We start from the raw sequence: 13,201 nt of genomic DNA, 5'->3' as shown, positions 1-13,201 counted from the left end.
AGTTTCAACAAAGAACTCCCTGCCAGGTTTCACACACTCACACAAAACAAAATGAAGACCCCAAGGCCGGCAGGTGAGAACCCACTCAGCCTCCTCCCATTCGCTCCAGGCTACACACCATCTAGTCCCCACATCTTGGAGGATGAAGTGACCCTCTTCCTGCTGGTACCCAGCCTGAGATCCTGATTTGAGGCCCTCTGCTCTCCAGCCCCTGCCATCCACAGGCCTCTCATTGGTAGCTTTGACATTTCCTTTCTTGTTGGCTCAGTCCACGAACGTGCTTAAGTCTCTCCCATCTTAAGAACAAAAGAGCAAAGCTTTCTGTAGACATCGTGTCCTTCTCTAGCTGCAGCGCTGGCTTCTTCCTGCCTCATTCCAGATGTCCCCAAACAGCCAGCTCCATTTCTGTCTCTGCTTCCTGCCCTCCCATGGATTCCCTGGCCTGCTTCAGCCCGACCATCACCTCCGCTCTCCTCTCCTGAAATTCTTCTGCTAACGTCAGTAACCAAATTCACCGGGCTCCTTCCCAGTCTTTATTTTCTGCAGTCTTAACTACCTTTGACGTTATTACTCCTTTCTTCTCAAACATGACTCTTTGGCTTTCTTTCTTTTTTTTTTTTTTTTAATGTTTCCCAGGCTGGTCTCGAACTCCTGGCCTCAGGTCATCCTCCTGTCTCAGCCTCCCAAAGTGCTGGGATTATAGGCATGAGCCTCCATATCCAGCCTCCTTTGGCTCTCTGACATCACACTCTCTTGATTTTCTTCCTGTTTCTCTCACATTTTTCTCCATTTTCTTTTCTATGTACTCTTCATCTCCCTGGCTCTCAAATGTTAATTTCCCTAGGGTTCCATTCTCAGCCCAATTTTTTTCTAGTTCACAAGGTCACTGTGACTCATCTCATCCTCTGCTATGGTTCAACCACCACTATACTAAGACTTGTAATCCTGGGTCTCCCCATAGCATCAGAGTCATATGTGTATTTCCCAGTTGGCTATGTCTACCTGGATGTCACACAGGCAGCTGAAATCAAATATGTCCATGGTTGTACCCCCTTGTCCATCTCCCTGCTGCCCCTCCTATGGTCTAAGCCTTCCCTGTCTCTTCCTCTCCCTCCTCATCCCCATCCCACCAGTTACCAAGTCCTGCCAAGTGTACCTAAGAACTCACGCACTTGTGCCTTCCTTTTTACCCTGTTGCCACCCCATGGTTCCAACTTCCCTAATTTCTGTCCAAGACCATTATAATATCCTTATAACTGGCCTCCTAGCATCCAGTCCTGCCATCTGTCAGACTGTTTCCTTGAAACCTATCTAAAATGTAAATGTGGCGATACCATTGGAATATAGGATACTCCTCTGTGCTTTCCCTCACTTAAAGGCAGGCCCAAGACTCAGAACCTAAGCAAAACCAACCTACACTTCACCACTTTGCCAACGTCTTCTTCCCCCTTCTTCACCTTGCTCCCCTGGGCAAAGGTGGTGAGGATCATAGTTTTAATTTAGAACTAAAGGGAATCTCTGTGCTCATACACATAGTAGCTGTTTTTAAAAACAACTTTACTGGCCAGGTGTGGTGGCTCACGCCTGTAATCCCAGCACTTTGGGAGGCCAAGGCGGGCAGATCACAAGGTCAGGAGTTCGAAACCAGCCTGGCCAACATCGTGAAACCCCGTCTCTACTAAAAATACAAAAAATTAGCTGGGCGTGGTGTCAGGCACCTGTAATCCTAGCTACTCAGGAGGCTGAGGCAGGAGAATCGCTTGAACCCGGGAGGCGGAGGTTGCAGTGAGCCAAGATAGTGCCACTCTACTCCAGTCTGGGCAACAAGAGTGAAACTCAGTCTCAAAAAAAAAAAATTATATGTCATAAAATTCAAGCTGTTTTAAGTGTACAGTTTAAAGACGTTTAGTAAATTTACCAAGTTTGCAGCCGTAACTATCATAACTTTAGAATATTTCCACCACTCTAGTACTGCAGCACTCTTTTCATGCTTCCTGCACAGAGCTTATGAAACTGCATTGCAAATTGTCTTTTTTTCTTCCTCTTTTTTTTGAGACGTGGTCTTGCTCTGTTGTCCAGGTGGGGGTGCAGTGGTTGCCCAGGTCGGGGTGCAGTGGTGCAGTCACAACTGACTGCAGCCTCAACCTCCCAGCCTCAAGTTATCCTCCCACCTCAGCCTCCTGAGTGGCTGGAACCACAAGCATGTGCTACCACACCCAGCTACATTTTTTGTATTTTTATAGAGACACGGGGGTCTCACCATGTTGGCCAGGCTGGTATCGAACTCCTGGGCTCAAGTGATCCACCCACCTTGGCCTCTCAAAGTGCTGGGATTACGGGCGTGAGCCACCGCACCCGGCTGCACATTGTCTTTTGTGTGACATCCTCTCAACCTGGACCACGACTTCTTAAGGGCAGGGGCTGAGTGTCCCTCTTCAATGTTGAACCAATTGCCTTGACATTCATGAAAGCCTGTGTTGCCTAACTTGGCTACCAACTAAGCTTGTCAGACTTAGAGCCAGCTGACTTGTGACTATTCCTAAAAGTCAAATCCACTCTCATTGAGCATTTTCAAAACCACTTACCACAAGGTTTGCAAAAAATAAATCTGGTTGTCTTTAAGATGTTCTAAATATCACTGAAGTAAGTAAATGGCAACCCACAGTAACTACTTTGCAGGGAGCAGCAAATTTTTTTTGTTATATTATTAATCTATCCCTTGCCTGGTTCCAGAAAGAATTTAAAGTAGTGGTTTAAGAATCAATTGCATGATGTAGGCCGGGCGCAGTGGCTCATGCCTGTAATCCCAGCACTTTGGGAGGCAGAGGCGGGTGGATCATTTGAGGCCAGGAGTTTGAGATCAGCCTGGCTAAATGTCTCTACTAAAAATACAAAAACTAGACGGGTGTGGTGGTGCACACCTGTAATCCAGCTACTCGGGAGACTGAGGCAGGAGAATAGCTTGAACTCAGGAGGCGGAGGTCGCGGTGAGCCGAGATGATGCCACTGCACTCCAGCCTCAGCGACAGAGTAAGACTCTGTCTCAAAAAAAAAAAAAAAAAGGATCAATTGCATGATGTTAGTGACCCCTCAGTAACTCAGCTCATAGACAGCCCATGTGTATTTAGATAATTCGCTATGGTAACTTTGTGGTGGGTGGATATTGGCACTCTGGATCATCAATGAGTTTGGCCAGTGACTTCCTATGGAAATCCCAGCTTTCACTCGAGGTCCAGTGTGACCAGGGATTCCCCATTTCAGGGCATACAAATAGTGTAAGACCTAATAACTAGACACGAATCCCAAATCATCTGCACTTTGGCATGTGTCCCTTCCTGTACTCGACTCACCTTTAATGAACTGGCTCCAATTGAAGGCTTTAGAAACCTCTTGTGTGAACCATTCCTGCTACAGCCTAAAATATGCTAAGTGTTGGTATGCAGCAAATTCTCAGTGCCTTTTTTGCAGGTCTGTGTGCTAGCAGCAAGAGAGGAGGGCTAACCTCGCCCTGAGTTATTTTGATACTACTCCTTTCAGTGGTTGGGTGGGACCCTTTTGAGAAAACAAGAGGAAATAAACATCTATTTGGCATATTGCATGCTATTTCAGAATCTGGTAACTAGTATATAATTATATGCCATCTCAGAATTTGGCTTTATTGCTTCAAGGATTTTCATGCTGCCTAGCTTCTTTTTTTTTTTTGATCAAATGATTTATGTAACTGGAGGCAGAATTTAGCCATTAATGTCCACTGGAGAGCTGAAGGCAAAGATTACACTTGGCATTTCAGAGTGATTTTCTATAATCTATTAAATGTGTTCAAACTGGTTTCATTTCATGTCACTTATTCATCTTGATTCTTTCAAGTGCAAATCAACTAAATATCTCAATATACATGTGTTCAAGGACACGATAGGCGACTTTATAGCGGGTGGCGAGGGTTTGGAGTTGTCCACTCAGGGAGCCGGAATGGGGATAAATCAACTTTTCTTCCTATAGGGACGGAGGTGAGGGATTCTCCTCCTGGCTCACTTTTGAGGTATGTGTTGCTCTACTCTTCACAGCCAAAACAGGAAAAAAAACTAGCTGGAGGGGAATACTATCTCAAACTGTTTTTATGCCTTTGATTTCTTGACCTCTTAAAATTAATGAACTTTAATAATGTCACCGAGGACAATTAAAACACCAGACTCTGGGGTATGCAAGTCAGATCGCAAGAACAACAACAAAAAGAAACCAACTGAAGGAAGTGGCAACTCCCACTTCTCAAAGTGCGTCCTGAGATAGAGGAACAGATGCCATTCTGGCTGGAGATGTAAAGTCGGGTCGTGGTTCTGATGGCTTTATACCAGAATTATGAGGCTGGGAAGTGTTCCTGGGGCACATGGCTTCTGAAGTCACATGATGACTGGAGGGATCAGATTGATAATGAAAGAAACAAAAGGAACTTTGAGCACAACTATGGACTCAGAGAGCTATAATGTTGAAGAGAAGCGGCTTCATTGTGACCCTAAATGACTGAGAGCAGGAGCTGCTCAGTTGGCTGGCTGGGGTATAGGAAACAGACCTCTACTTACAGGGCAGAAAAACAAGGATGAACCTCAGGACTAGACAGAAAGATTCTCTCTTCTTCTGTGACCAACATCAGAGTCATATGCTTTGGCAAAGGCTGACTTTAGAAATAGTTATAGAAGTAAACCAGGAAATGGGATTGAGAACAGCAATTAAAAGGCTGTGACAGCTGCTGCTGGTGATGGGAGTGGCAGTGGTGGTGGAGGCGGCAGTGGTAATGGTGGGGAGGTGAGATGGGTGGTGGGGTTTGGTGGTGATGTGGTGGTGGTGGTGGTGGTGATGGTTGTGGTGGTGGTGATTGTGGTGGTGGTGGTGATGGAGGTGGTGGTGGTGATTGTTTTGGTGGTGGTGATGGAGGTGGTGGTGTTGGTTGATGGTGGTGGTGGTGATGGTTGTGGTGGTGGTTATGGAGATGTGATGGAAATGGTAGTGATGGTGGTGGTGGTGGTGATGGAAGTGGTGGTGGTCGATGGATGTAGTGGTGGTTGTGGTTGATAGAGGTGGTGGTGGTGATGATGGAGGTGGTGGTTGATGGATGTGGTGGTGGTGGTGGTTGATGGACGTGGTAGTGGTGGTGGTGGAGGTGGTTGTGGTGCTGGTGATGGAGGTAGTGGTAGTGATGGAGGTGTTGGTAGTGATGGAGGTGTTGGTGGTGGTTGATGGAGGTGGTGGTGATGGTTGTGGTGGTGATGGAGGTGGTGGTGGTTGATGGAGGTGTGATGGTGGTGGTTGATGGTGGTTGTGGTGGTGGAGGTGGTGGTGGTGATGGAGGTGGTGGTGGTGGGTGGTGATGGTTGTGGTGGTGGTGGAGGTGGTGGTGGCAGTGGAGGTGGTGATGGTAGTGATGGAGGTGGTGGTGGTGATGGAGGTGGTGGTGGTAGTGATGGAGGTGGTGGTGGTGATGGAGGTGGTGATGGTGGTGGTGATGGTGGTGATGGTTGTGGTGGTAGTGATGGAGGTGGTGGTGATGGAGGTGTTGGTAGTGATGGAGGTGTTGGTGGTGGTTGATGGAGGTGGTGGTGGTGATGGAGGTGTTGGTAGTGATGGAGGTGTTGGTGGTGGTTGATGGAGGTGGTGGTGATGGTTGTGGTGATGGAGGTGGTGGTAATGATGGAGGTGGTGGTGGTTGATGGAGGCAGCGGTGGTGATGGAGATGGTGGTGGTGGTAATGGTTGTGGTGGTGGTGATGGAGGTGGTGGTGGTTGATGGAGGGGATGGTGATGGGTGGTGATGGTTGTGGTGGTGGTAGAGGTGGTGGTGGTGATGGAGGAGGTGGTGGTGGTGGTGATGGAGGTGGTGGTGGTGATGGAGGTGGTGGTGATGGAGGTGGTGGTGGTGATGGAGGTGGTGGTGGTGGTGATGGAGGTGGTGGTGGTGATGGAGGTGGTGGTGGTGATGGTGGTGGTGGTGGTGGTGATGGTTGTGATAGTGATGGAGGTGATGGTAGTGGTGATGGAGGTGGTGGTGATGGAGGTGGTGGTGGTGGTGGTTGATGGTTGTGGTGGTGGTGATGGTTGTGGTGGTGGTGATGGAGGCGTTGGTGGTTCATGGAGGTGGTGGTGGTGGGTGGTGATGGTTGTGGTGGTGATGGAGGTGGTGGTGGTGCAGGTGGTGGTGATGATGGAGGTGGTGGTGGTGGTGATGGAGATGGTGATGGAAATGGTAGTCATGGTGGTGGTGGTGATGGTGATGGTGTTAGTAGGCACCTTTGATTGAACACTCCCCAAGGGCCAGCCATTATTAACATATCACCAACTGTATGCCTTGTTGATGTTAACATATCAACAATCTGCAACTTCCTCTTACGGATGAGGAAAGCAAGAATCAATGGCATTAGTCAGCTCGCCCAAGGTCACTATGTTAGAAAGTGGCAGAGCTGGGGATTGTCGTGTTTACCAGGATTGAGTTATCGTGAGTCACAAAACCCACGTCATCCCCACAGACATTGATGCACATTCTGCATTTTGCCCCCACAGTGGTACCTTCTGTACAGAAGGCAGCCCGACTACGTATGCTGTAGTCAGGGGGACGCACTAGGGGGGTGGGGGTCAACACCAATGGAGGAGGGAAGGAAGAAGCCCTGATCTCCCCAGAAGGAAGAAATAAAAAGTTACCTGAAGCCTTCAATTTCAAGACTGCCCTCGGCCAGTTTTGCCACATGATCAGAGACTTATTTATAGCCATCCAAATCCTGACACGTGCAATTGAAAGGGGAGAATGTTCTTTAAGTCCAGGGTAAGGGAAGCCGCTGGTGGTTATGAATTACAAATCCATTCCTCTCCTGACCCATGGATTCCGTCCTCCCCTGCCCAGTCACCTTAGGCTCCCCACACCCACCCCGCACAAAAACAACATCAACAGCTGACAAAAAAATCATTTACAATTGCAAATACAAAGAAAACCAGCCCTTGCAGGGAATAAGGCAAAGGTTCTTGCTGCTTCTACGACTGTAAGTCTGGATATTTGCTCTGCCCCTGTGTTCCTTCTCAGCAAAGCTATAACTTTGAGAGGATTCATGTTTGATTTACACAGAAAGATTGCTTGGCTCTGTCAAGATAAAAGTTTAAGTACCTGCCTTGCCACTGGTTTGTTCTGCTCCTCTGTAAAAAGAGGAACAAGGAACTAGAGGGAAAAAATTTTTTTTCAACTTTGCAAACCAATCTATTCTTCCTCCCCTTTTGGTAAAGAAATATTTAAGTCGTATGCATTCTTGGAGAGAATTTTCAAAAAACACTCAGCCCACAAGAATTCTGTTCATCCCACAAAATCTGCCTTGGTCCTGGTGCATTTGCTAACACTGCCTCCTCCACTTTCAGCCCATCAGCATTTTCTTCTTTTGCCTTTAATACCAGTAGGTTAGGACGGCACAGACATCTGCCCCTTTCGGAAACAACACTCCACGCCAGTGCTCTTTCCAAACACAAGCTCCCATTTGAAGTCCTTGTAAAAGGATTGGAACAACAAAGGCACACGTTTAGCTGAACTTCGTTACACTTTCCAGCCGACTCCCTTTAGGATTACCTGGGTTTCTCTATGATTGGGTGTTTTTGTTTGTTTTGTTTAACTTATTTATTATGGTTACTGCCTAGTGTTCTTTGGTTTTTCTTGCTTAAATTATTAAAACAAACAGCGTCCAGTGTTTATTATGGAGACTTACTATCTATGTGGCATAGTTTTTGAAAAGAAGATTAACTGTGGGACAGATGTTGTCCCTTCCCAAGCAAGTTGGAATGAAGCTGCATCTCTCTCCCCAGAATCTAGGATTCCACTTCCTGCAGGTGACCACTTGGCTGCTGTGATGAGCCCGGAGGCTAGAGTGTCACCTGCAATTCAGACATAAAGCACGGTGTGAATAACTGTCCCAATTCCAAGGAGTAAATGTTTTGTTAGTATCGGGTCATTTCTATTCTTAACCTTACAGCATAATGTCAGGCTTACTCATGGCATGAAATTCTGGTAAGTCCTACTGCATCACGGAAGGAGATGCTTTTTCTAACAGAGGGCGTGAAACGTGCTGAAGGAATCTTTCCTTTCTCAACCCAGCCAGGAAGGGCAGTTGTCAGGCCTAGTTTAGAAACAATATTGTTGGTCTTTACTTCAAATTCATTTTCTATGACAGTGGGTAATTTGGCCCTGGCAAGGCAAAGTTGAATTGGGCTACTGGATCTGCAAGTATAGAAACATTCCAAAAAAGTTTTACTGGGCTGGGTGCAGTGGCTCATGCCTGTAATCTCAGCACTTTGGGAGGCTGAGGCAGGCCGATCACCTGAGGTCAGGAGTTCAAGACCAGCCTGGCCAACATGGCAAAACCCTGTCTCTACTAAAAATACAAAAATTGGCCAGGCGTGGTGGCACACTCCTGTAACCCCAGCTACTTGGGAGGCTGAGGCAGGAGAATCGCTTGAACCAGGGCGGTGGAGGTTGCAGTGAGCCAAGATTGTGCCACTGCACTGCAGCCTGGGTGACAGAGCGAGACTCCATCTTGGGGGAAAAAAAAAACTTTTACTATTTTGAGGTACTTAAAATCAGTTGAAATTTCCATAGTACATGATATCCTCAGGTTTGTTCAGTCCTAGTACTACAGGAGAAATATTTTGGTACCAGATTTTATTTTAATTTTGTTAAGAAACATGGGGAATTATTTTCATTGGTAATTTTATTTTTCTTATTTTGCACTTAGGGATTGATATTTTCCTCCAAAGCAAAAATGCAATTCAACTAAAATTATTATTATTAATTTTTTGAGACAGACTCTTGCTCTGTCACCCAGGCTGGAATGCAGTGGCACTATCTTGGCTCACTGCAACCTCTGCCTCCCAGGTTCAAGCAATTCTCATGCCTCAGCCTCCTGAGTAGCTGGGATTACAGGCATGTGCCACCACAACTAATTTTTATATTTTTAGTAGAAACAGGGTTTCACTATGTTGGCCAGGTTGGTCTCGAACTCCTGGCATCAAGTGATCAACCTGCCTCAGCCTCCCAAAGTGCTGGGATTACAGGCATGAGCCTCTGGGCACCTGGCCAGCTGCAATTCAGCTAAAATTAAATGCTGGATGCTGGGGGATTCAAAGATAAGAAGTTGTCCTTACTCTCAGGGTTCTCAATGATCAGCAGGAGAAACAGGCTCAAAACCACAAACAACTACCTACAATAGGAAAAAAATATGTATAATTCAAGCTTAATATACATTGCAACTCTGACAATTAATTCGGCCTGGAGAAGAGAAGGCAGAGGAAACTAAAGAGAGGCAAGGCCACAGCAGCAGGCTTTTTAGTAGATCAGCCGGTTTTGCCAAGAGAGCTTCTAACAGAGGAGATTCCAAGTGCAGGAAACACACATGCTCTGATGTTGACAATTCTCATCCCGCAACTAGGGTGTCATCTCCAGGGTCACAGTATAGTGAAGGTAGGAAGAGGGAGGGGCCATGAAGAGAATGACCAGAAAGAGAAATTCACAAGGTGTAACAGGTGCTGCCCTCCTTGAGAAGGCAACAGTTGGGTACATTCTTGGCAAAATGCCTCTCAGTATGTTTATTGTTTGAATTTATTAAAGCAATGGCTATTACGTCTGACCTAGCGTTTTAAGCAAAGGGAAGAGTGATACCTGGTCTTTATACTTGGTGAGAGGTATTTGATGAACACCTGGAGATGCATATCATTTATTTCATGCTCCTCACCATTGGAGTTAAGCATAAAGTTACCCAAGCTTGCCATGGTCCTAAGACAAACATTTTATTGTTGTTGTTCTTCAGGCTTGTCTGAGACGACAGGAATATAGAAGAGACCCAAATGAGAAGAAACGCGATCAGTTTTGGGGGCAAGACACAAGTTTTGAGAGATCCCGGTTTTCTAGCAGGTCATCTTCCAAACAGGTATGAAGAATTCTGGGAGACAGTCTCCTAGGGCTGCTGCTGCTGCTGGTGGTGGTGGTGGTGTGTGTGTGTGTGTGATATAGGAAAAAGCCAACTCAAAAAGGAGAAGTTGCAGATTCCCAAAGGTCAAGGCAGGGAGAGCCAGGGGCAGGAAGGAGCCTAGGGCTGGGAACTCCCTTCCTGGGGACACCACCCCTGTGGCTCCCAGCTCTGCAGTCTTCATGCCTCACTATGGTTGGGCTCACTCTTCTTTCCTGTAGATAAAGGTCCTGACACAGATGGTCTATGAGACACCATCCAGATGAGAAACGCTGCAACTCTATAAGAGTTGGAGGCACTGGGCCTTCTTAAGCACAGCATCATCTCTGTGGCATATGGCCTAACTTGATGCAAGGTTGGGCCTAGTTTTTATTTCTGATGAAGGAAGAGAGTAAAATGTGGTAATAACTGTATCATGTAATAATTGGCAATTGTTTAAGTATTTTTACCTAGATATAGCAATATGATAAAATATTTTTGCTTAGAATAATATAACAATATGATGATAATAACAATATGATGATAATATGATTAATAATAGTATCATGATGATAATAATTAAGCAGTTACCATTATTTCAGTGCTTGCAACATTCCAGGCACTATGCGAAGCACTTTATACATATTAGCTTATTTAATTCTCACAAATGTATATATCTATCACCTATCCTTATCTGTCTATCTATCTATCTATCTATCTATCTATCTATCCATCCATCCATCCATCCATCTTTGCCCCACTTTACTGATGAGAAAACTGGACCTTAGAGAAGTTACAAAACTTTACCTAAGATTTCACAGCCAGTGTGTGGTAGAGATTCCATTCTAGGCAGTCTGACCCCAGAGAAGGTGCTCTGAATTGCTAAGCTCTATGATCATATTTCATGTTTAAGATCTTATCTAATAATTTAACTTACCCTATGTAAGAGCTCAATACCACAAGCTGTATTCAACACTGATTGTTAGCATGGTGAATTGATTTAAGATGAGTAATATGCCTTTTATGAATTCCTATTTAATATTTGATGCCTGAAATATACTCTAGAGGAGAGACTACTTCTTTCCTATCAATGGCGTGGATCCTGAGATAGATCCTGAATACGTGATATCAATCAAGTTCTTGTTGAGATTTCTTTTTTAATCTAGGATGTTCACACTGTGGTTATTTAATGTTCAAAGGACACCTTAAAAACATCAGTGATTGATGTTTATAGATGTAGATGTATACCTGGGAGAGAGATATGCTCTCTATTAAGGAATATAAAATCGTACAATAAAATATTTCACTTAGAGTCTGAAGGTGAAAGAGACTATCTCACAATATTGGCAGCACCAAGAACACGTTGCCTGGATCTTTTCCTGTTAGTCTAAGACTAAATATAATGCCTGCTGCTGATTAAACTTAAGGAGTGAGATTAATCCAAAAATTAAATCTAGTTTGACTAGAACAACATATTTTTAGCATTAAGATAAATTCTCACATTTTTACACTCAGAAATAAGACCAAGGACAGATAAGAAAATATAATTCAAGTCAAACAGTAGCATGTAGCAGTCTTCCCAGATTGGAATTGCTAAACAAGTGGGCAGCTGGGTGCCTCTGCAGGGAACTTTCATGCAGAGGCTCATGTGCATAGTCACGGCCATTTTATGTGCAATACTCATGCATTTGGGATATGCAGGATTTGAAGTTTTATGTTCCTTTTCACACTTAAGCTTATGGAACAAGCTGGTGTCAGATTCCTATAGTTTTTTTCTTGCTGCTATACAAATTATGCATTCTTTAAACCATCATTGCAAAACACTCAGACCACTTCTGAAAAAGGCCATGGTTGTATACATAATAGTAATTATGTGAAATAGCTTCTATAATACAGTTTATATGGATCTTATTTCCCAATAATTTTATTATTCACCCCACTCAACACAACATTTTTTAAAATTATACTTTAAGTACTAGGGTACATGTGCACAACGTGCAGGTTTGTTACATAGATATACTTGTGCCACGTTGGTTTGCTGCACCCATTAACTCCTCATCTACATTAGGTATTTATCCTAATGCTATCCCTCCCCCAGCCCCCCACCCCATGACATGCCCCAGTGTGTGATGTTCCCCACCCTGTGTCCATGTGTTCTCATTGTTCAATTCCCACCTATGAGTGAGAACATGTGGTGTTCGGTTTTCTGTCCTTGTGATAGTTTGCTGAGAATGATGGTTTCCAGCTTCATCCATGTCCCTGCAAAGGACATGAACGCATCCTTTTTTATGGCTGCATAGTATTCCATGGTATATATGTGCCACATTTTCTTAATCCAGTCTATCATTGATGGACATTTGGGTTGGTTCCAAGTCTTTGCTATTGTGAATAGTGCCACAATAAACATAAGTGTGTATGTGTCTTTATAGCAGCATGATTTATAATCCTTTGGGTATATACCCAGTAATGGGATCACTGGGTCAAATGGTATTTCTAGTTCTAGATCCTTGAGGAATTGCCACACTATCTTCAGTTCAACAGTGGTTGAACTAATTTACACTCTCACCAACAGTGTAAAAGTGTTCCTATTTCTCCACTTCCTCTCTAGCATCTGTTGTTTCCTGACATTTTAATGATTGCCATTCTAACTGGTGTGAGATAGTATCTCATTGTGGTTTTGATTTGCATTTCTCTGATGACCAGTGATGATGAGCATTTTTTCATGTGTCTGTTGGCTGCATAGATGTCTTCTTTTGAAAAGTGTCTGTTCATATCCTTTGCCCACTTTTTGATGGGGTTGTTTGTTTTTTTTCTGGTAGATTTGTTTAAGTTCTTTGTAGATTCTGGATATTAGCCCTTTGTCAGATGGGTAGATTGCAAAAATTTTCTCCCATTCTGTAGGTTGCCTGTTCACTCTAATGGTAGTTTCTTTTGCTGTGCAGAAGTTCTTTAGTTTAATTAGATCCCATTTGTCTATTTTGGCTTTTGTTGCCATTGCTTTTGGTGTTTTAGACATGAAGTCCTTGCCCATGCCTATGTCCTAAATGGTATTGCCTAGATTTTCTTCTAGGATTTTTATGATTTTAGGTCTAACATTTTAGTCTTTAATCCATCTTGAGTTAATTTTTATATAAGGTGTAAGGAAGGGATTCAGTTTCAGCTTTCTACATATGGCTAGCCAGTTTCCCCAGCACCATTTATTAAATAGGGAATTATTTCCCCATTTCTTGTTTTTGTCAG

At 44.4% G+C, this 13,201-nt stretch overlaps 1 protein-coding gene across 12 annotated transcripts in view; it reads left to right on the top strand.

Annotated features, from left to right (window-relative positions):
* The window catches only part of MARCHF10 (membrane associated ring-CH-type finger 10), a 111,546-nt gene that overhangs the window by 9,380 nt on the left and 88,965 nt on the right, over positions 1-13,201 (top strand). For all 12 annotated transcript variants that reach the window (XM_009433023.4, XM_016932699.3, XM_001145624.5 and 9 more), the window contains exon 3: positions 9,824-9,943. In XM_009433023.4, the coding sequence (XP_009431298.3) occupies positions 9,824-9,943 (120 nt within the window). The remainder of the gene's footprint in view (positions 1-9,823; positions 9,944-13,201) is intronic.

Source organism: Pan troglodytes, chromosome 19 (assembly GCF_028858775.2).
Source record: "Pan troglodytes isolate AG18354 chromosome 19, NHGRI_mPanTro3-v2.0_pri, whole genome shotgun sequence".
NCBI lineage: Eukaryota > Metazoa > Chordata > Mammalia > Primates > Hominidae > Pan > Pan troglodytes.
The sequence above is the reverse complement of the archived record's forward strand: the minus strand, read 5'-3'. Positions and strand labels throughout refer to the sequence as shown.